The 22,342-nt window shown below is 37.9% G+C and overlaps 1 protein-coding gene across 4 annotated transcripts in view; it reads left to right on the top strand.

Annotated features, from left to right (window-relative positions):
* LOC129818736 (dual specificity tyrosine-phosphorylation-regulated kinase 1A-like) overlaps nucleotides 1-22,342 on the top strand; it is a 61,341-nt gene that overhangs the window by 11,914 nt on the left and 27,085 nt on the right. For 3 of the 4 annotated variants that reach the window (XM_055874927.1, XM_055874936.1, XM_055874918.1), the window contains exon 2: nucleotides 21,918-21,987. The exons of the other annotated variant lie outside the window; for it this stretch is intronic. In XM_055874927.1, the coding sequence (XP_055730902.1) occupies nucleotides 21,978-21,987 (10 nt within the window). In that variant the 5' untranslated portion in view covers nucleotides 21,918-21,977. The remainder of the gene's footprint in view (nucleotides 1-21,917; nucleotides 21,988-22,342) is intronic. 4 annotated transcript variants of the gene reach the window in all.

The following is a 22,342-nucleotide window of genomic DNA, read 5'->3' as shown; positions in this document are numbered from 1 at the left end:
GTCCTTGTTTGCGAACACACATGCCAAAGCACGCAACAGGCTGACCATTACAAGTGTTGAAGAATTGGTGGCCATCTGGGCAAATTTGAGGCTTTTTGAGCCTGACAATTAGCCATCCTCAACAAGGTTGGAAAGTGACAGTGAAGATGAAGCCTCAGTCTGATATTCAAGAGGTGGACATTGATGAGGTCCAGGGAGAAGACATGGAAGCCTGAGAGGAAGACAACCAAAGCTTTAGTTTCTAGACTATCATTTTACAGATGTATGTTGAAAATATTTTTGGTAGATGCGATGGATCATTCAGTATTCCCTTTCTTTTGTTGTTCAGTGAAATCATCCAATGTGTCAACTCATTTAATTAAAGTTCAATTAATTACTAAATTGTTTTTTTCAATTGGGAAGATTTAATAATTTACCTTATCATAAGTAGACATAATTGCAATAGGTTTATGTTTCTCTCTCCTTATGATATGATAAATATATCCAATGCAAAAAACATTTAAATTGTATTAATATTAATTTGCATACATTTCCATTAATTCCCATGGAAATTTTCCACCTCTGAATATTCCCCAAAATGTGCAACCCCAGTGGCCACTAATTAATAAAAAGATGAGGACCCCATCAGCCTTCTATAGGCTAGGCCTACTATATTTATTTCTCAACTTTCGTAATATTTAGCACATTGCTTATAATTACAACAGGAGTATAGCCTATCTGGCTGGCGAGAACAAAACCATGGTGAAAGCATCCTCCATTTGCCATATAAGTGCATAGATAACGTGTAGTTTTCCCGCTGCCCCTGTTTCGATACAGGTGCATGATAATGGTCCATTATAAAGCCGAACAAATGTCACACATATATTATTATGTATATGTAAAGACATGATTAAATCAAGAAAAGTCTGATGGGTGACAATATTTGCCTATCACTTGTGAATTATATATTTCACTCGGGAATCATGCCCAGCATAAGAAACAATACCTTTTTTTGTGCAACTTTTTTGAATCATAGTCACACACCTCATGTACCCTAGCCCATAGTTCTATGTGTTTTAATAAGGTTTGCATCACAACTAGTGGCCAAATAACTTCTTAAAATTAAGCACATTAATCTGCTTTACAAGGGGTGTAGTGCCTATGGCATATATAAGCAGCGACTGGGTTTCAAGTTTGGGGAAGATCATTTCCACCATAAAAATCCTAATTTATAATAAAAGCATTACATGCATAATTGCTTTTGCGTTCACTTTTGATAATGGTGTTTTCCGCTAATGGACCATTGGCGCTTAGAGCCTACTACCATGTTCCCATTGCTGCGCTTATAATAATGAAATAGCCTAATAGTTTATAAACATTTTAAGATAAACGTTCTGATCTGTTGTTTCAGCTACATTGCATAAATACGTTTTTTTTGTTGCTTGTGGTTGTATTAATTTGGGTTGTATTAATTTGGGATCTATTGCATCCCACAACTGTCCCAGACTATGTTTGGAATATTAATTTATTTTACAGAATAGAATAGGTCGACTTTTGTACTATGGGGATAGTAGATTGTTTGCTGTTCGTTAGGCCTACTCATCTTGTTGGCTGACGTAAAGTAAATGTGCCCAGTTCTTCCAATATGCACCTCGGAATTGGATAAGGACGCTCGCAGTTGCGTCCCAGATGTGTCTGTCTTCATTTGTAGCATGTGAGTAAGATCCGATCGCGTGACGGAAATCCATGTGAGTGAGAGGACTTCTGATTGCGCAGCACAATCCGGGAGAAGGCAGCAATCAGGGACACAAAAAGTTTACATACACTTATGTTGGAGTCATTGAAACTCGTTTTTCAACCACTCCAGAAATTTCTTATCACAAAGCCCTGACCTCAAGCCTATAGAAAATTTGTGGGCAGAACTGAAAAGGTGTGTGCGAGCAAGGAAGCCTAAAAACCTGACTAAGTTACATCAGCTCTGTCAGGCGGAATGGGCCAAAATTCACCCAACTTATTGTGGGAGGCTTGTGGAAGGTTACCCAAAACGTTTTACCCAAGTTAAACAATTTAAATGCAATGCTACCAAATACTAATTGAGTGTATGTAATCTTCTGACCCACTGGGAATGTGATGAAAGAAATAAAAGCTGAAATAAATCATTCTCTCTACTATTATTCTGACATTTCACATCCTTTAAATAAAGTGGTGATCCTAACTGACCTAAAACAGTTTTTTTTACCAGGATTAAATGTCAGAAATTGTGAAAAACAGAGTTTAAATGTGTTTGGCTAAGGTTTATGTAAACTTCCGATTTCAGCTGTATTTCTTTAGGGTGCATTACGGCCACAAAGGGGTTGCCGCCTTGAAATTTGAGGCATGCGAAAAAACCTAAGCGGAGCTCATGCCTTTCAAGCGACTTTTTAATAATCATCATTAGAATCTCATGCAGCCTTACAATGTATTAAGAATCAAAACGTATAGCCCAATGTTTGTAGAACTAAAGTTACTTTGAAACCTGTCTGGGAACGCTCGCCAACAGCCAGTGAATTTGCAGTTCGCGAAATTCAAACAACAGAAATCTCATAATTCAAATTTCTCAGACATACACGTATTAGACACCATTTTAAAGATAAACTTCTCGTTAATCCAACCACAGTGTCCGATGTCAAAAATGCTTTTTGGCGAAAGCACAACATATCATTATGTTAGGTCAGCACCTAGTCACAGATAGCATACAGCCATTTTCCAATCAAAGAGAGGAGTCACAAAAAGCAGAAATAGAGATAAAATTAATCACTAACCTTTGATATTCTTCATCAGATGACACTCCCGGGACAACATGATACACAATACATGTATGTTTTGTTCGATCAAGTTCATAATTATATCCAAAAACCTCAGTTTACATTTGGCTTTGCCTCCAAAACATCCTGTAAATTTGCACAGAGCCACATCAATTTACAGAAATACTCATAATAAACTTTGATAAAAGATACAAGTATTATGCACAGAATTATAGATATAATTCTCCTTAATGCAACCGCTTTGTCAGATTTCAAAAAAGCTTTACGGAAAAAGCAAGCCATGCAATAATCTGAGTACGGCGCTCAGAGACCTAAACAAGCCAAACAGATACCCGCCATGTTGTGGAGTCAACAGAAGTCAGAAATAGCATTATAAATATTCACTTACCTTTGATGATCTTCATCAGAATACACTCCCGGGAATCCCAGTTCCACAATAAATGTATGTTTAGTTCGATTAAGTCCATTTATGTCCAAATACCTCCTTGTTGTTCGCGCCTTGAGTTCACAAATCCAAATTCATGACGCGCGATCACTAGGTCCAGACGAAAAGTCAAAAAGTTTCGTTACAGTCCGGAGAAACATGTCAAACGATGTATAGAATCAATCTTTAGGATGTTTTTAACATAAATCTGCAATAATGTTCCAACCGGAGAATTCCTTTGTCTTTAGAATTGCAATGGAACTCCGGTCGCTCTCACGTGTGCACGCATGATCAGCTCATGGCACTCTGGCAGACCTGTTACTCAATCAGCGCTCATTCGCACCCACTTCACAGTAGAAGCCTCAAACAAGGTTCTAAAGACTGTTGACGTCTAGTGGAAGCCTTAGGAAGTGCAATATGACCCCATAGACACTGTATATTTGATAGGCAATGAGTTGAAAAACTACGAACCTCAGATTTCCCCCTTCCTGGTTGGATTTTTCTCAGGTTTTCGCCTGCCATATGAGTTCTGTTATACTCACAGACATCATTCAAACAGTTTTAGAACCTTCAGAGTGTTTTCTATCAAATAATACTAATACTATACATATATTAGCATCTGGGCCTGAGTAGCAGGACGTTTACTCTGGGCACGCTTTTCATCTGAACGTGAAAATGCTGCACCCTAGCCCAAACAGGTTTTAATAACTCTAAATTAAGCATATAGGAGTACCTATTTCTTTATTAACCACTCAACACAGAATAACCACTCAACACAGAATAGCCGCGTGCGCACTCCCTCAAATCGTTTGCAGACAATATTTCTATTTTATTCAGCTTTGTTCAATTGTATTCTTCATACTATAAAATAATATAAAATAATGCCACGGAATTATAAGCAAATATTGTCTGCTGAATGAACTTGTGTAGCCCTCAGCCATTTGGCATAGCCACATCAGGACCTAACATAAGGACAACTCAAAAGTATTCTATTATTTTCTTCAGAGATAGACTACATTTTCTCATATCATGCTTCTTTAGACCTGTCTAAAATAATGTATTTATTGTGATTTACATGGATTTATTATATATTTTTTAAATGGCTTGTAGGCTATGTGTGGAAGCCAGGAAATGCTAAATGTGTATGTTAATTAACGGTCAATTACCGTGAGACCGACAGTTATTTGCTTGACAATCACCATCCGACAATTTCGTGACCGCCACAGCCCAAGTCCTGCCCAAAAGCAAGATAGATTGTGCAGCATGGCTGCCTTTGCACTGTATTCCAACAGAACAATAACTTTGTCTGCGAATTATTTTTAATAATCGACTGTCAGAAGTTCAGTCAACTCCTGCACAGCACACTTTGCATCGGACTACATTGCATTTCAGGCTAGGTACACATGGATTTCCTAGCAGCTCCATCAAGCATTGCATTGATCTTGAAATCTACAGCAGCAGCATCAACCATTCATGAAGTAAGTTTCTAGATATTTATTTTTCTTGCTATTCATGGGTTGCGTGCTTCGTCACTATTGTTTTGAGCGTTCTCTTGAGGACCGATACCTGATACTACTCAGTGGCATTCTCTGAGCTGCCATGTGATGATGACGATTTAGTCTAAAGAGGATTATAGTGACTTGGAAAAACAATTACATTTCTAAAGGAGGTAAATCATTAATATGAAAACCTTTTGGAGATGGAGTATAACTTTAGCTAGCTAAGATTGAGGGGCCTGGTTTTAACGTTAGCATGGATAGCTAGGTATTTTTTTTTAAACTTTTTTTTCTAGCTATGGCAATTGCCATCTCTCTAAAGTAAATTTGTCAAAATGACAAAGTTGTTTCCTACCAATTACTTTTCTACTTCAGCAATGTCATCATATATCCAGGCCACTATAGTGTCTTCTCAGATAATTTTTGCTAGATTGCTAGCTATCGAAGTCTGTGAGTGAACTACACTGCCTTCATAAAGTTTTCACACCCCTTGACTTTTCCTACATTTTTATTGTCTTACAAGGTGGGATTAAAATAGATTTAATTGTAATTTTTTCGTCAACGATCTACACAAACTACTTTAATGTCCATACATGTTGAAAAAAGTCAATACATGTTAGAAATCACCTTTGGCACCGATTACAGCTGTGAGTCTTTCTGGGTAAATCCCTAAGAACTTGGCACACCTGTATTGTACAATATTTGCACATTATTATAAAAGAAATTCTTCAAGCTTTGTCTAGTTGGTTGTTAATCATTGCGTGACAGCCATTTTCAAGTCTTGCCGTAGATTTTCAAGCAGATTTAAGTCAAAACTGTAACTATGCCAGTCAGGAACATATGGGTGGAGAAGTGCAACTCAAGCACGAAATTACTACATTTACATTCATGATTTGGAGCGAACCCTGACTGAAGCTGAGCAGAATTTCCAATAATAAGTATTTTAGATCTGCGTTTACAAAACACAGCAAGATATTTTTCTGCGTTATCTTTACTTTTCTGCGTGAAAAATGCAGAATCCTGCCTTAACGTGACCCCTGCTTGCTGTTCGGTCCTCAATCAAAGCACAGTAAATAGCTTATGCGCCCCGACTCCATGATTCCAACAGTTCACCCAAGTGTTTAGATCTAAATTGCGAATCAAATCACAATTGCAACATTTGGTTAAAAATAAGGCCTCCATTTCTTTTTTCATGCAGCCCTATGTGGAAATGATCTCAAATGCGTGCAGAAATGGTTGAAAATGCTTATTAAATATGTTTAGTTGAAGTTTAATTGAACAGTGTGAAGGGAAAGGGGGATACCTAGTCAGTTGTACACCTGAATGCATTCAACTGAAATTTGTCATCTGCATTTAAAAACAATCAGAATGGAGAAAGCCCCATTTTCAAATCACTTAGAATGTATGTGTTGGCACCCTAGGCTCACTCAATTCTCATAAAGCAAATTCAGAAACATGAAATACTGTCTCATACATTTATACTGTCAAAAATGTGAAAAGTACTGTGATTTATTTTGGCCATATCGCCCAACCTTAACTCCTTGTAAGAAAAATGTCAGCGTAGAGTCATAAACTATCATAATAAATATGCTGTATCTCTCAGCATTTTGTGACAGGGCAGGCACTTTGTTGATTCTTGATGTTCAGTTGTAGAACTTCATCTGTGTTTAGAAGTTTTCTTCCACTTTGACATTAGAGTATTTTGGGTAGATCGTTGACCAAAAAGGACAATTAAATCCATTTGAATCCTACTTTGTAACAAAACAGAATGTGGAAAGACGAGGGGTGTGAATACTTTATGGCTCTTGGTTAAAAGGCTTGAGCAATAACACATTACTTCTTACAAGTAATACATTTCTAGTTTTATAAACATCACAAAGCATGCTCATCCGTTTTTGGTGTAGTTATGGCAAACATTTTCTTCTCTCATTCACGTTGCGTTTTAAACAAAGGCATTTTATTTTCATAGTACATGTAGCCCTTCAGTCAGTCCTGACAATGGTAGCCTATGGTATTTTGTCCACTTCAAATAGCCTAGTGATAACACTGATAACACAGATCAATGCAAAACACTCACCAGAAAACGTTTTTGAAACAAAATAATTTCTATCATGGTGAATATCAGACTTCTCTTTAACTGTTGCTGACTGTTAGCCAAAAACTACTGGAGAATATCAGTCACAAAACAACCACGTCAGCTGTTGTGGTACCGGTATTTGCGTCATTCTTAGTGATCAAGAGATCCAAGAGCAATTTTTTTTATTTAGACTATCCGAATATCTGAAAACATGTCATATTATTTGAATAGTGAAATAGATTTCAAATGCCCATCTCTACTAGATATTAGGGATGTGACAAATGGACAATTTAGCTTAACATTTAAGCTTTTAAAAATCCGTTTCATACAATTCCACGTCAATTTACAATGCAGAATAATGGTCCTATAATATATGAATGACCTTTTAGGTTCGGGCAATGAAGTTATATCCACCGCGACCGTTTACAGACATAAAATGCAGCTACAGTAAAATGTTGATAGCAACAATTTACAATTTTTTTGACAATAATAATTAATACAAATTTGACGCGTCTGTACCTTTTCAGACACTAGAATTCTGCTCCGGCGTAGAATGTTCTGTATTGTTTCCCCAACAACAACAAACATTCCTGATTTGATGTGCTGCTGTTTTTTTTTAAATGGTTGGGTAGCTAAATGTTTTCTTTCCAGTAAATGTCTTGGTAAATCATGGTATTTAACCAACTTTTTTAGGAAAGGGTGGTCTGCAGGCTGGCTGCGCACAGCAGTTTGAGATTATTTGATTAACAGTTCTGGTCGCCTAGTGATGGACGTTAGTCCTGCTTCAGAAGCTGCATTCCTTTACAGACAAGTAAAATGCCCGTTCATATCTCCAGAGAAGGTTTTGTGTTGGCATTTAAAAAGCTGTAGTATAGCCTACCCTAACAGACAAACATGACGTAGCCGAGGCGCTTTCAAGGGGCCACATTCCATTATGTCTGAAAAGGGTAATCAATACAGGCTACCGCAAGGCTTTCCCAAAGATACCTCTATATCCTGGCGATACCGGCCATGAATAGTCTATGACAGTGGTCACCAACCTTCCCTGAGTCAAAATCACTTTAGCAGTCAAAAAGCAAGCTGAGATCTACCTCTCAGATTTTTTTTATATAAAAAGAAAACCAATCAAACCTGTCGCACAATTTCTGAGCGAATATTGCATTTCCAAATGGCCTCCTTTCCAGATTAGCGCTGAGAGTCCGTGGGCTGCATCAGCCAGGCGAACTTTTAGGCATGATAAAAAATAATGGTTTGGGATACAAATGTGAAAAGCATGTCATACATATCCTTCCTACCAGTCAGAATATGTGAGCGGTTGAGCAGTTGTAAATCCCACTCATCCCACATGGAGTGGTCTTTGCAGAACACTCCGTGTCTCAATGAACTTTCCCCACTCTGGCGATCACAGGAAAAAAACTGCTGCTCCGTTCATTTTTTGTTTAAAAGGATAATTTAACAAACACCCCATCTACTTTTGTTACTATATACCATTTGTTTTTTAAGTAGGCTATCCTAAGAAGCTTCAATATTTCAACCTGTTGTAGGCTATTAAACAAGGACCTACCTGATGATATGCTGCTGCTGTTTAAAAAAACAAGTAGCCTTTTCTCTTTTCTATTGATGATCAGATACTTCAGTTGTAACTAGCTCTGTTGCGCTCACGCTTTACAGCTAATAGATAACTTTAGCACTGTTACAAACTTAGACTCCTCTTTTGTTAACCTCTCTGGGGTAGGTGGGACGCAATCGTCCCACGCAATCGTCCCAATTATATAAAAATCAAACTTTCATTAACCTTTCACGAGTATCTACCCCGGATCCGGGAGCACCCCCCCCCCCCCCACACTGATTAGCATCGCTAGCATAGCGTCACAATTAAATAGTAGCATCTAAATATCATTAAATCACAAGTCCAAGACACCTAATGAAAGAGACAGATCTTGTGAATAAAGTCACCATTTCAGATTTTTAAAATGTTTTACAGGGAAGACAAAATATGTAAATCTATTAGCTAACCATGTTAGCAAAAGACACCCTTTTTCTTTGTCCACCATTTTTTCTCAACACCAGTAGCTATCACCAATTCGGCTAAACTAAGATATTGATAGCCACTAACCAAGAAAAAACCTCATCAGATGACAGTCTGATAACATGTTTATGGTATAGGATAGGTTTTGTTAGAAAAATGTGCATATTTCAGGTAGATATCATAGTTTACAATTGCACCCACCGTCACAAATGGACTAGAATAAATACATAGAGCAACGTGTTTACCTAATTACTAATCATCAAACATTTCGTAAAAATACACAGCATACACTAATCGAAAGACACAGATCCTGTGAATACAGACAATATTTCAGATTTTCTAAGTGTCTTACAGCGAAAACACAATAAATCGTTATATTAGCATACCACATGTGCAAACATTACCCCAGCATTGATTCTAGCCAAAGAGAGCGATAACGTAAACATCGCCAAAATATATTAATTTTTTCACTAACCTTCTCAGAATTCTTCAGATGACACTCCTGTAACATCATATTACAACATACATATACAGTTTGTTCAAAAATGTGCATATTTAGCCATAAAAAAACGTGGGTATACAATGAAAATAGTAGCAAAACAAGCCTGGAAATGTCGGTCGCCATCTTTGAGTGATCTAGTTTAATCAATAGCTAATCATATACTTGACTAAAAAATACAGGGTTGACAGGAATCGAAAGACAAATTAGTTCTTAATGCAATCGCTGATTTACATTTTTTAAATTATCCTTACTTTTCAATACAGGTTGCGCCAAGCGAAGCTATACAAAACAAGATGGCGGCGTAAGCTTTAACATTTTTCGACAGAAACACGATTTATCATCATAAATTGTTCTTACTGTGAGCTGTTCTTCCATCAGAATCTTGGGCAAAGAATCCTTTCTTGGGTCTAATCTTCTTTTGGTCGAAAGATGTCCACTTGTCTGTCGAAATGCCCACTAACGTACGACCGGGAGCCCGAAATGTGCCCAGCGCGTCAAAGTGCACAACAAAGCAATGCCTCAAAATCGCACTAAAAGGATATAAATTGCTATACAACGGTTCAAATTAACTACCTTATGATGCTGTTAACACCTATAACGGGTGAAAACATGACCGGAGAAATATTACTGGCTACACTAATGCTTGGAAAAAGAGCAGGGCGGTGTCCACCGCGCGTCCGGCGCAGCTGGAAAAGAGTTCCTACCTACAGGTTTTTTTCCTTTATAGTGGCTGTGATTGCGCAATCGATACCATTCAAAGCATCATCACGTAAAGGCATCCAGGGGAAGACGTAAGCAGTATCCGTAATCTCATAGCGTTCACAGTGGCCTTTAAACTGACTCCAGATCAGGGGCCAAAATGTGTGAAATCTGACTCCATGTCAGGGAAATTGCTGTAGAATGAGTTCTGTTCCACTCAGAGACAAAATTCCAACGGCTATAGAAACTAGAGAGTGTTTTCTATCCAATAATAGTAATAATATGCATATTGTACGATCAAGAATTGAGTAGGAAGCCGTTTCATCTGTAGAGACAATTATGCTAATTTGAAACAGCACCCCCTATAGTCGCAAGAAGTTAAATCACCCATGTAAGATACCAAACCAGATTTCAAAACGGCTTCTCGGCGAAAGCATAAGATGCTATTATCTGATGATAGCACAACAGTAAATAAAGAGAGTAGCATATTTCAACACGGCAGGCACGACACAAAACGCAGAAATACAAATATAATTCATGCCTTACCTTTGACGAAATTCTTTTGTTGGCACTCCAATATGTCCCATAAACATCACAAATGGTTCTTTTGTTCGATTAATTCCGTCGATATATATCCAAAATGTCAATTTATTTGGCGCGTTTCATCCAGAAAAACACAGCTTCCAACTTGCGCAACGTCACTACAAAATATATCAAAAGTTACATGTAAACTTTACCAAAACATTTCAAACTACTTTTGTAATACAACGTTAGGTATTTTTAAACGTTAATAATCGATCAATTTGAAGACGGGATGATCTGTGTTCAATACAAAAAGAAAAAAAAATGACGCAACTTTTTGGTAATGTCCCTCTCTCAAACAATTTACTTCAAGTGACCCTCATTTACGATGGCCGTACTTCTTCATTACACAAAGGACTAACCTCAACCAATTTCCAAAGACTGGTGACATCCAGTGGAAGCGGTAGGAACTGCAAACAAGTCCCTTAGAAATCTGGTGTACCAATGAAAACTCATTGAAAAGACAGTGACCCCAAAAAAATAAAATTTCTGAATGGTTTGTCCTCGGGGTTTTGCCTGCTACATAAGTTCTGTTATTCTCACAGACATGATTCAAACAGTTTTAAAAACTTCAGAGTGTTTTCTATCCAAATCTACTAATAATATGCATATCTTATATTCTGGGGATGAGTAGCAGGCAGTTTAATTTTGACATGTTATTTATCCAAAAGTGAAAATGCTGCCCCCTACCCCGAAGAAGTTAACAATAGCCTTTATATATATATATTTTTTAAGTATCCGGTGCTGCTGCATGGGCGCATTCGTTGCCTTGCTATCAATTTAACAGCCTGTGTGACCTATTTCTCTGCGCATTAGTGTTGGGGTAGGCTAAATAAATACAACAGAATAGGCTTAATTAACAGAACAGTGATGAAGGAAATGAAAAATGCTGGGCAGAGCATGACAAGAGCTAGTAACAGAGCGGTACCAGAGTGAAAGTGAAACGCTCCACACTCCAGCCAAATTACGCAAGCTCGGCTCCTCGCGCCACTACAGCTCCTCTCCGCTCCGCTCACATCCTCTGCTCTCAATAAAGTTTCCATGAGAATTGCCAGAACTAAAAATATTTTCTTCCTTGTTTGCTACATGGGGTTTGTAGGTGTTTTTGTTTGTAACAGAAGAGTTTGATTAAACTGAACCAAGGTGTACCGGGCTGTGGCAATTCATGTGACCGGGCAAGGGTGTGGCGTCCTGCTCAAATCGAACAGTAATATGCTCTACTGGGTCATCATTGTCAACAAGGCAGCAGCATGGATTGCTCAGAAACTTGACTTATTCCACCTTTTTTTTTTGTTAGTCTGAATTAAAAATAGATAAAATAAATAAAAATCTTAGCCATTTACACAAAATACCCCATATTGAAAGTGAAAACATGTTTTTAGAAATCTTTGCTAATTTATTGAAAATTAAATACAGAAATATGTCATTTACATAGGTATTCACACCCCTGAGTCAATACTTTGTAAAAGCACTCACAGCTGTTAGAGCTGTGAGTGACTTTCTGGGTAAGTCCCTAAGAGCTTTCCACACCAGGATTGTGCCACATTTGCCCATTATTATTCTCAAAATTCTTCAATCTCTGTCAAATTGGTTGTTGATCATTGCAAGACAAACATTTTCATATCTTGCCATAGATAATTAAGTCAAAACTGTAACTTGGCCACTCAGGAAAAAATCACTGTCTTGGTAAGCAACCCCAGTGTAGATTTGGCCTTGTTTTTTAGGTTATTGTCTTGCTGAAAGGGGAATTCATCTCCCAGTGTCTGTCTGTTGGAATGCAGACAACCAGGTTTTCCGCTAGGATTTGCCAGTGCTTACATCTATTTTCGAAGTAAAAGAACATTGATCCTTTTTTAACATTTAACCAGTCTTCTCCTGAGATTAAAGTCTTACTTATATATGAATTGGAACTGATGTTTTCTTCAAATGACGTGTTTTATTACCACAGAAAAAGTAAGTAAATAGCCCACATCTTGAAAAAAAAGTGTTAAGTAATATATTTGTGAATTTGCATGGTCTTATGTATTTAAAATTATTAGGTAGGGTCCTATAAAATCTGTTAGATTTTTTTTGCCAAATTCCGTTTTCTCTGTTTTTGTTTTCCATTTTCCCATTTGATGTTCTTTGTCCACAACAATAATTAAACCACAGCAGGAGACTACTTTTGAGGTCTGGGAAAAATCTGAGAAAGTTAGATTTTTGGGTGTAGTTAACCTTTAATTCAAGTGTGCACCTAGCAAGAGGCTATTGTTTTAGCTGTGTTTTTGTAGCACATGTTATGGTAGAGTTTGCAAGACAAATACCCTCTGGATTGGTGAAAATAATCATGATATCATTCTGCCAGGTAAGCATAGGCTGCTTTGTAATTAACATTTAATTGAGAAGGTTTTTGGACAACCTATCAGAAGACTGTTTTCATTAACATCATCGCGAACGGCTACACAGTGGTAGATGCGCGCTCCGCACACACACACACAGACATGGGCATTCTCGTTGCCTCTTCAGAAAGTTGAAGGAAATAAGAATCACTGATTCATTATGTTCATGTCTTATGATAAACTTTGGCAAATTAATAAATGTTCAATACATTTAGTTGATTCCCTACTAAGGTCAATACATTTTTGAATATTGTTGAATTCTGTTTTAATGCTCATGAGGATGTGGCATGTTAGCAACTCTGCTATTTCGTACCTTGGCAATTTCCATTCCATCCCTTCGTTTAAGCCACTGCAACAGTTGTTTAAAAATGTTGACTGGCAAAAGAGATGTTATAGCATGCCTGTCAACTGGCTATAGCAATAGTTTGATATATCAAGCGTGGCCAGGTTTGTGCACTTTGCTGTTTGAGGTATACCCAGAGCAATGACCGACGGATGCTATATGTGGTATGCCCATTATTACCGATAATGGAGGCGCAAATGGGGATTTTGAACATATTCCATTTCTGTTCACAAAAGATGACATGTTTGGTAGCGAGACCGAGCCCAAAACAGACGGTCAGAGTAGAAAGATAATACGATTGAGAAACAACCGGAACCAACCTCCATGCACAGCTAATGTGATATATGAAGAGGATATTGATTTTCATCAGAATATTATTTGCTGGCCAATTAGCATGATATTTTTTATCTCATGAAAAGGGCATTAGTGGTTTAAAGACCAATGCCTAGGGCCCTATACAATCTGGAATCACGGAATCCAGACATTAAAATGGAATTCAACAATATTCAAAAATGTATTGAATAGTAGGAAATCTACTAAATGTATTGAATTTATTAGAACATTTATTAATTTGCCCAAGATTACGATAAGACGTTTAGAAATGCATAAGCGATTTGTATTTTCCTACCAACTTTCTGAAGAGGCAGCGGCCCAGGAAGGCCCCTGTCTGTATGTGTGCGTTTGTCTAGTACTATGTGTAGCCGTTAGTGATGGTGTTAACCTGTTGGGGATGGGGGCGCTGTTTAGACTATTTATGCTAATGTGGCTAATTTTTTAAACGGCTTCCCACAAAATCCTTGATCGTACAATATGCATATTATTATTATTATTGGATAGAAAACAGTCTATAGTTTCTATAGGAGTTGAAATTTTGTCTCTAAGTGGAACAGAGCCCATTCTACAGCAATTTCCCTGACATGGAGTCAGATTTGAGAAACGTTGGCCACTTTTCTGAAGTCATTTAAAAGGGCTCTGTCGTTGCTATGACTATACGGACACTTCTTACGTCTTCCCCTGGATGCCTTTACGTGATGACGATTCCAACGGGCTCGATTGCTCGTTCACAGGCCCTACAAATGAAAAAAACCTTTAGCTAGCAAGTCTTTTCTTGCTGCGTAACGCGCGTGGAAGACACCGACCCTCTCCTGTTCCAAGCGTTAGTTTAGCCTGTTATATTTCTCCGGTCATCTTTTCACTCGTTATAGGAGTTACAAACATCACAAAGTAGTTAATTTAAAGCGTTTTATAGCAATTTATATCCGTTTAGTGCGATTTTGGGACATTTATTTTTGCAACGATGTGAAAAGTTGGGCACGCTTTTCAGTTCATCCCGAACGTAGTTGACATTTCCACATGGCAAGAGGACAGCTTTCCACCAAAAGACGATTTCTCCCAAGAAAGGATCCTTTGCCCAAGATACTGATGGAAGAACAGCTCAAGGTAGGACATTTTTATTATGATAAATCGTGTTTCTGTCGAAACATTTTAGTGGCTTAGGACGCCATGTTTTTTGACGTAGCTTCGCTTGGCGCAAACTGTATTGAAAAGTAAGGATAAATTAAAAAATGTAATAACGCAATTGTATTAAGAATTAAATTGTCTATCAATCCCTGTCCACCCTATATTTTTTAGTCACGTTTATGAGTATTTATGTATAAGAGTAGATCACTGTCTAAGTGGCGCAAGGACGTTTTCTTTACCAGCTTGTCTACATTTCACATTGTCTAACCATGATTTTGGTGGCTAAATATAAACATTTTCGATCAAACTGTATATGCATGTTGTAATGTGATGTTACAGGAGTGTCATCGGAAGAATTCTGAGAAGGTTAGTGAAAAAATTAATATCTTTTGGCGATGTTGACTTTTATCGCTCACTTTGGCTAGAATCAATGCTGGGCTGCTAATTGCTATGTGCTAAGCTAATATAACGATTTATTGTGTTTTCGCTGTAAGACACTTAGAAAATCTGAAATATTGTCTGTATTCACAGGATCTGTGTCTTTCGATTCGTGTATGCTGTGTATTTTTACGAAATGTTTGATGATTAGTAGTTAGGTAAACACGTTGCTCATTGTAATTATTCTAGTCCATTTGTGATGGTGGGTGCAATTGTAAACTATGCCATATACCTGAAATATGCACTTTTTTCTAACAAAACCTATCCCATACCATAAATATGTTATCAGACTGTCATCTAATGAGTTTTTTTGTTGGTTAGGGGCTATAAATATCTTAGTTTAGCCGAATTGGTGATGGCTACTGGTGTTGGTGGACAAATAAAAGATGGTGGATTATGCTAATGTGTTTTTAGGTAATAGATGTACATCTTTACATATTGTGTCTTCCCTGTAAAACATTTTAAAAATCGGAAATGTTGACTGGATTCATAAGATCTGTGTCTTTCATTAGCTGTATTGGACTTTAATGTGTGAAAGTTAAATATTTTAAAAAAATATTTTTTTTGAATTTCGCGGCACTGGTTTTTCAGTGGGGGGGGGGGGGGGGTGCCGCTAGCGCCACGCTGATCCTAGACAGGTTAATGACAACAGTCTTCTGGTAGGTGGAAAGGCGTTTCCCAAAAAACTCAAAAGTCTATGCCTACCTGGAAGAATGATATCATGATTATTTGCATCAATCCAGTGGTGATTTGTTTAGCAAACTCGGGCCCTCGAGTGGCGCAGCGGTCTAAGGCACTGCATCTCAGTGCTAGAGGCGTCACTACAGACCTTGGTTAAATTCCAAGCTGTATCACAACCGGCTGTGATTGAAAATCCCATAGGGCGGCGCACAATAGGCCCAGCGTCTTCTGGGTTAGGTTTTGGCCAGGGTAGGCAGTCATTGCAAATAAGAATTTGTTATTAAAACTTCTTAGGGATAGCCCCCTTTAAAAAAAATGTTTTGCCTAAAATGACATACACAAATCTAACTGCCTGTAGCTCAGGCCCTGAAGCAAGGATATGCATATTCTTTGTACCATTTGAAAAGGAAACACTTTGAAGTTTGTGGAAATGTGAATTGAATGTAGGAGAATATAACAGAATAGGTCTGGTAGAAGAAAATACAAAGAAAAAAAAACATATTTTATTTCTACCACCATCTTTGAAATGTAACAGAAAGGCCCCACTTCCAGCCATCACTCTGGTTGTAATTCTGATGGTGTCCTCAAGATGGCAGCAGTGTATGTGCAAAGTTTCACTTGAAGTATGAGTGAACTACATGACATTTAGTGTGATGTCACCCAGGTACATTTGGGCATATCGTGAAGGAGACATTTACATTCATATTACATTTTTCTGCAAGAATATAATCAAATCTGTCTACTGTCTAATTGATTTAGCTTTTCCAGTATCAGTAGCCATATTATAAGATCAACATTTTCAAAACAACCAGTTTTCATAACGTCATAACTCTGCATATTCTGATAATTTTTGTCCAAAAGGAAAACGCAGCAAAATTGTGCGACAGATACAGGGTTTACTTTAACCTGTTTGGGATGCAAGCCCGAAATCGGACCGAAAATGACACCCCTGCAGGGCGCGAAATTCAAAATCTATTTTTTAAAAATATTTAACTTTTACACATTAACAAGTCCAATACAGCATTTGAAAGATAAACATCTTGTCAATCCAGCCAACATGTCCGATTTTTTAAATGTTTTACAGAGAAAACACCACATATATTTATGTTAGCTCACCACCAAATACAAAAGTGGACAGGCACGTATGAATTATGATTATGAAGTATGAATTATGATTGAAGTAGCATGCACAACCAACCGAAATAAACTAAAACCAACCTAAAGAGCCCAGAAAAAACTACCTCAGATGACAGTCATATAACATGTTACACAATAAATCTATGTTTTGTTCATAAAAAGTGCATATTTTAGCTATAAATCAGTTTTACATTGATGCTACCCAAAAATGCTAATACATAGCTTGAGTCTGAATCCAGCCGGGAGTAGCCAGAGAAAATACATACACCAACGTCGGCTACTAATTACACCTCATAAAACATTTCAGAAAAACATATGGTGGATAACTAATGAAAGACAGATATCGTGTGAATAAAGCCAACATTTCCGATTTTTGAAGTGTTTTACAGCGAAAACACAATATATCGTTATATTAGCTAACAACAGAAGCTAGCATAAGGCAGCATTGATTCTAGTCAAGCGCTAGCCTAGCACAGTTAGCAGAGTTAGCATTCAACAGTTCGACATATATATGAAAAAGCATCCCAAATTGGGTCTTATCTTTCTTGATGTTCCATCAGAATGTTGTAACGGGGTCCAATGTCCAGTAGAGTCTTTAGTTGGGTTCCAGAACGAATTATTTCCCTCTTTGGTTAGCAGGCACGATAGCATTGCTGCTCTAGAAAGCGTTTCTTCAAAAAATTCTTCCGTCGTTTCACATCTAAAGTCCAGAATAAATTGCAATAATATAATTAAAGTATATTGAAAAAACATACTTTAGGATGATTTTGTGACATGTATCAAATAATATCGTAGTCAGGCATCATATTCAACGTTATCTACCTTGTTCCAGAAGCCGAGACCAAATTATCCTTCGCGCCCGGATTTTTTTTTTAACTGCGCAGGTCTCACAAGAAGGTGTGTTATTCAGTCCATGGAAGAGATATTCGACTCCTTTCAATTCTCACTTCCGCATTACAGTCTGACGAACGCCTGTGACGTGTCCCTATGGTCATAAGTCAAAGGGCCTTTTATAGAGAAGGTCTTAAAGAGACACATCGCATTTTGGAAAACTCAATTCGGCTGGGAAAATGGCTGTAAAAATATTTCTGTTCGACTTAGAGAAACAATTCAAACCTTTTTAGAAACTACAGACTGTTATCTATCCAACAGTAGTAAATATATGCATATTGGAAAATAAAAAGTTTCTTAGGAGGCCGTTTGAAAATGTGCACACATTTTCCAGTTTTTTCAATATTCAGCGTGCAGCCATAACAGGTTTTAAACCTGTTGGGGATGGGGGCGCTGTTTAGACTATTTATGCTAATGTGGCTAATTTTTTAAACGGCTTCCCACAAAATCCTTGATCGTACAATATGCATATTATTATTATTATTGGATAGAAAACAGTCTATAGTTTCTATAGGAGTTGAAATTTTGTCTCTAAGTGGAACAGAGCCCATTCTACAGCAATTTCCCTGACATGGAGTCAGATTTGAGAAATGTTGGGCACTTTTCTGAAGTCAGTTAAAAGGGCACTGTCGTTGCTATGACTATACGGACACTTCTTACGTCTTCCCCTGGATGCCTTTACGTGATGACGATTCCAACGGGCTCGATTGCTCGTTCACAGGCCCTACAAATGAAAAAAACCTTTAGCTAGCAAGTCTTTTCTTGCTGCGTAACGCGCGTGGAAGACACCCCCCAAGCGTTAGTTTAGCCTGTTATATTTCTCCGGTCATCTTTTCACTCGTTATAGGAGTTACAAACATCACAAAGTAGTTAATTTAAAGCGTTTTATAGCAATTTATATCCGTTTAGTGCGATTTTGGGACATTTATTTTTGCAACGATGTGAAAAGTTGGGCACGCTTTTCAGTTCATCCCGAACGTAGTTGACATTTCCACATGGCAAGAGGACAGCTTTCCACCAAAAGACGATTTCTCCCAAGAAAGGATCCTTTGCCCAAGATACTGATGGAAGAACAGCTCAAGGTAGGACATTTTTATTATGATAAATCGTGTTTCTGTCGAAACATTTTAGTGGCTTAGGACGCCATGTTTTTTGACGTAGCTTCGCTTGGCGCAAACTGTATTGAAAAGTAAGGATAAATTAAAAAATGTAATAACGCAATTGTATTAAGAATTAAATTGTCTATCAATCCCTGTCCACCCTATATTTTTTAGTCACGTTTATGAGTATTTATGTATAAGAGTAGATCACTGTCTAAGTGGCGCAAGGACAAATTCTGACCAGCCGAGTTACATTTCACATTGTCTAACCATGATTTTGGTGGCTAAATATAAACATTTTCGATCAAACTGTATATGCATGTTGTAATGTGATGTTACAGGAGTGTCATCGGAAGAATTCTGAGAAGGTTAGTGAAAAAATTAATATCTTTTGGCGATGTTGACTTTTATCGCTCACTTTGGCTAGAATCAATGCTGGGCTGCTAATTGCTATGTGCTAAGCTAATATAACGATTTATTGTGTTTTCGCTGTAAGACACTTAGAAAATCTGAAATATTGTCTGTATTCACAGGATCTGTGTCTTTCGATTCGTGTATGCTGTGTATTTTTACGAAATGTTTGATGATTAGTAGTTAGGTAAACACGTTGCTCATTGTAATTATTCTAGTCCATTTGTGATGGTGGGTGCAATTGTAAACTATGCCATATACCTGAAATATGCACTTTTTTCTAACAAAACCTATCCCATACCATAAATATGTTATCAGACTGTCATCTAATGAGTTTTTTTGTTGGTTAGGGGCTATAAATATCTTAGTTTAGCCGAATTGGTGATGGCTACTGGTGTTGGTGGACAAATAAAAGATGGTGGATTATGCTAATGTGTTTTTAGGTAATAGATGTACATCTTTACATATTGTGTCTTCCCTGTAAAACATTTTAAAAATCGGAAATGTTGACTGGATTCATAAGATCTGTGTCTTTCATTAGCTGTATTGGACTTTAATGTGTGAAAGTTAAATATTTTAAAAAAATATTTTTTTTGAATTTCGCGGCACTGGTTTTTCAGTGGGGGGGGGGGGGTGTGCCGCTAGCGCCACGCTGATCCTAGACAGGTTAAGGGAGACTCCTGTGAAGCCCAGCTCATTGGCTATCTAGCTAGCTTTGTTTGACCCCGATTGGTGCTTATTTTACAAAGTTGGAGTCGATCAAGTGAAGACCGCCCGCGTCATCGGTGTGTCATGAAGGCGTCACTCTCTGACTAAATTTGGTGTCCTCTAGGATATACTACACCACTAATGATATAGGGAAGTCTGGTTACGTTCTAGGATCTCTGAGGAATACATACGGACGTCATTTGACTGGTTGAAATGACGTTTAGGGTTAGATTTTCACAGATTCCTTTCTTTGCAAATTCAAAGAGTGGAAATACAAGATCGATCGTGCATGCTATATGGACCTCTTTAGGATATGAACAAGGATTTTATCTAACAAAATTACGCTTCATGTTATCTCTGGGACCCATTGGATGATAAATCAGAGCAAGATTTCAGAATGTAGGCACACATTTCACCTTCAGAGGTGAATTTATCAAACCTATCGCTGTGAGAAAAGTGTTTTTTTGTTAGGACCTCTACTCAAACAATAGCATGGCATTTTTTCACAGTAATAGCTACGTTAAATTGGACAGTGCAGTTATATTAACAAGAATTTAAGCTTTCAGCTGATATCAAACACTTATATGTAACGACATTTGTTGTTTCTCTAAAATCTGCGATCGTGACACAAGGTGTTGCATGATTTACAACTGTCCCGTTGATGGGACGCTGATCCCTAAGTTAACTGACTTGCCTCGTTAAATAAATACAATTAAAATAAAGGGTGCTACAGAAATGTTCTAACCAAGTAAGTCTTTTGCTGGTGAGCAGACTGCACACTTGACTTAAAGGGTATCTACACCCAAAAATGAACATGTATTAGCTTTTTCCCTGAACTCAAGTGGTCTACTGATGTGGTTTAAACATTATCGACTTAGAACATCCACAGTTGTTGATTTTTCTATTTTTTAAAAAAAAGTGTGATTTTTCAGAACAAAAACATGAACAACAGGAAAAAATCTGAAACCTGGAAAAACAAACAGAACTTAATTTGGGAAAAACTACTGAATTAGGCAGAACAATTATCAGGCCTATATGATCAGGACAAATGTCATGCACAAAAAGCTACTTTCCCCCCCCTCAAATGTGTGCACAAATTTGTTTACATCCCTGTTAGTTAGCGTTTATCCTTTGCTGAGATAATTATCCACCTGACAAGTGTGGCATATCAAGAAGTTTGAACAGCACGATCATTACACAGGTGCACCTTGTGCATGGGACAATACAAGGCCACTCTAAAATGTGCAATTTTGTCACACAACACAATGCGACAGATGTCAAGTTTTGAGGTATCGTACAATGCATTGCATGCTGACTGCAGCAATGTCTACCAGAGCTGTTGCCAGAGAATTTAATGTTAATTTCTCTACCATAAGCCACCTCCAACGTTGTTTCAGAGAATTTGGCAGTACGTTCAACCGGCCTCACAACCGCAGACCATGTGCAATCACACCAGCCCAGGACTTCCACATCCGGCATCTTCACCTGCAGAATCGTTTGAGACAAGCCACCCAGACAGCAGCTGAAATTTAGGAGTGTTTCTGTCTGCAATAAAGCCCCTTTTGTGGGGAAAAAATAATTCTGATTGGCTGGGCCTCGCTCCCCAGTGGTGGGGGCCTGGCTCCCAAGTGGGTGGGCTTTTATGGTTGGAAGGTGCAGCACCAGAAAATAATTAGATATAGGTAATAATCAAGGTTACGACATAGCCTAACAGGAAATAGCCTTGCAAGCACAAATACACTAAGGCTAATATAGTTAATTGTTTGTCTTTCTCCAGTGAGCTGTGGTGTGCTGCTGGACTCTCCTGCCAGGATGATATGAGAGTTACCAGGAGACAATGCATACAGGTTAGCTGCTGATCTCTCGCTTTCTCTTCCTTTCTCTCACTTTTTTTGTTAAATGTAGGGAAATACTGTCCGTGACTTATGGACATATGTTTCATGCCTTTACATCACTGGTGTGCAGTACCTTAAAAAGGTCATAGTAGCCTAATACTGATTACATGACTAGGTTTACATGCCTCAGATAAATCCTTACCTAGGCTGCATATGGGGGTGGCGGTAGCCACGGGGTTAGAGAGGCAGGCCAGTAATTAGAGGGTTGCCGGTTTGAATCCCAGGACTGACGGGAGCAATCTGGCGGGAGTGACAATCTTGTCATAGGTTTTCAAGCCAATTTAAGTCAACTGTAACTAGGCCACTC

The sequence above is a fragment of the Salvelinus fontinalis genome, chromosome 2, assembly GCF_029448725.1.
Source record: "Salvelinus fontinalis isolate EN_2023a chromosome 2, ASM2944872v1, whole genome shotgun sequence".
Taxonomy (NCBI): Eukaryota; Metazoa; Chordata; class Actinopteri; order Salmoniformes; family Salmonidae; genus Salvelinus; species Salvelinus fontinalis.
Note: the sequence above shows the minus strand (reverse complement) of the source record. Positions and strands in the feature narration are given on the sequence as shown.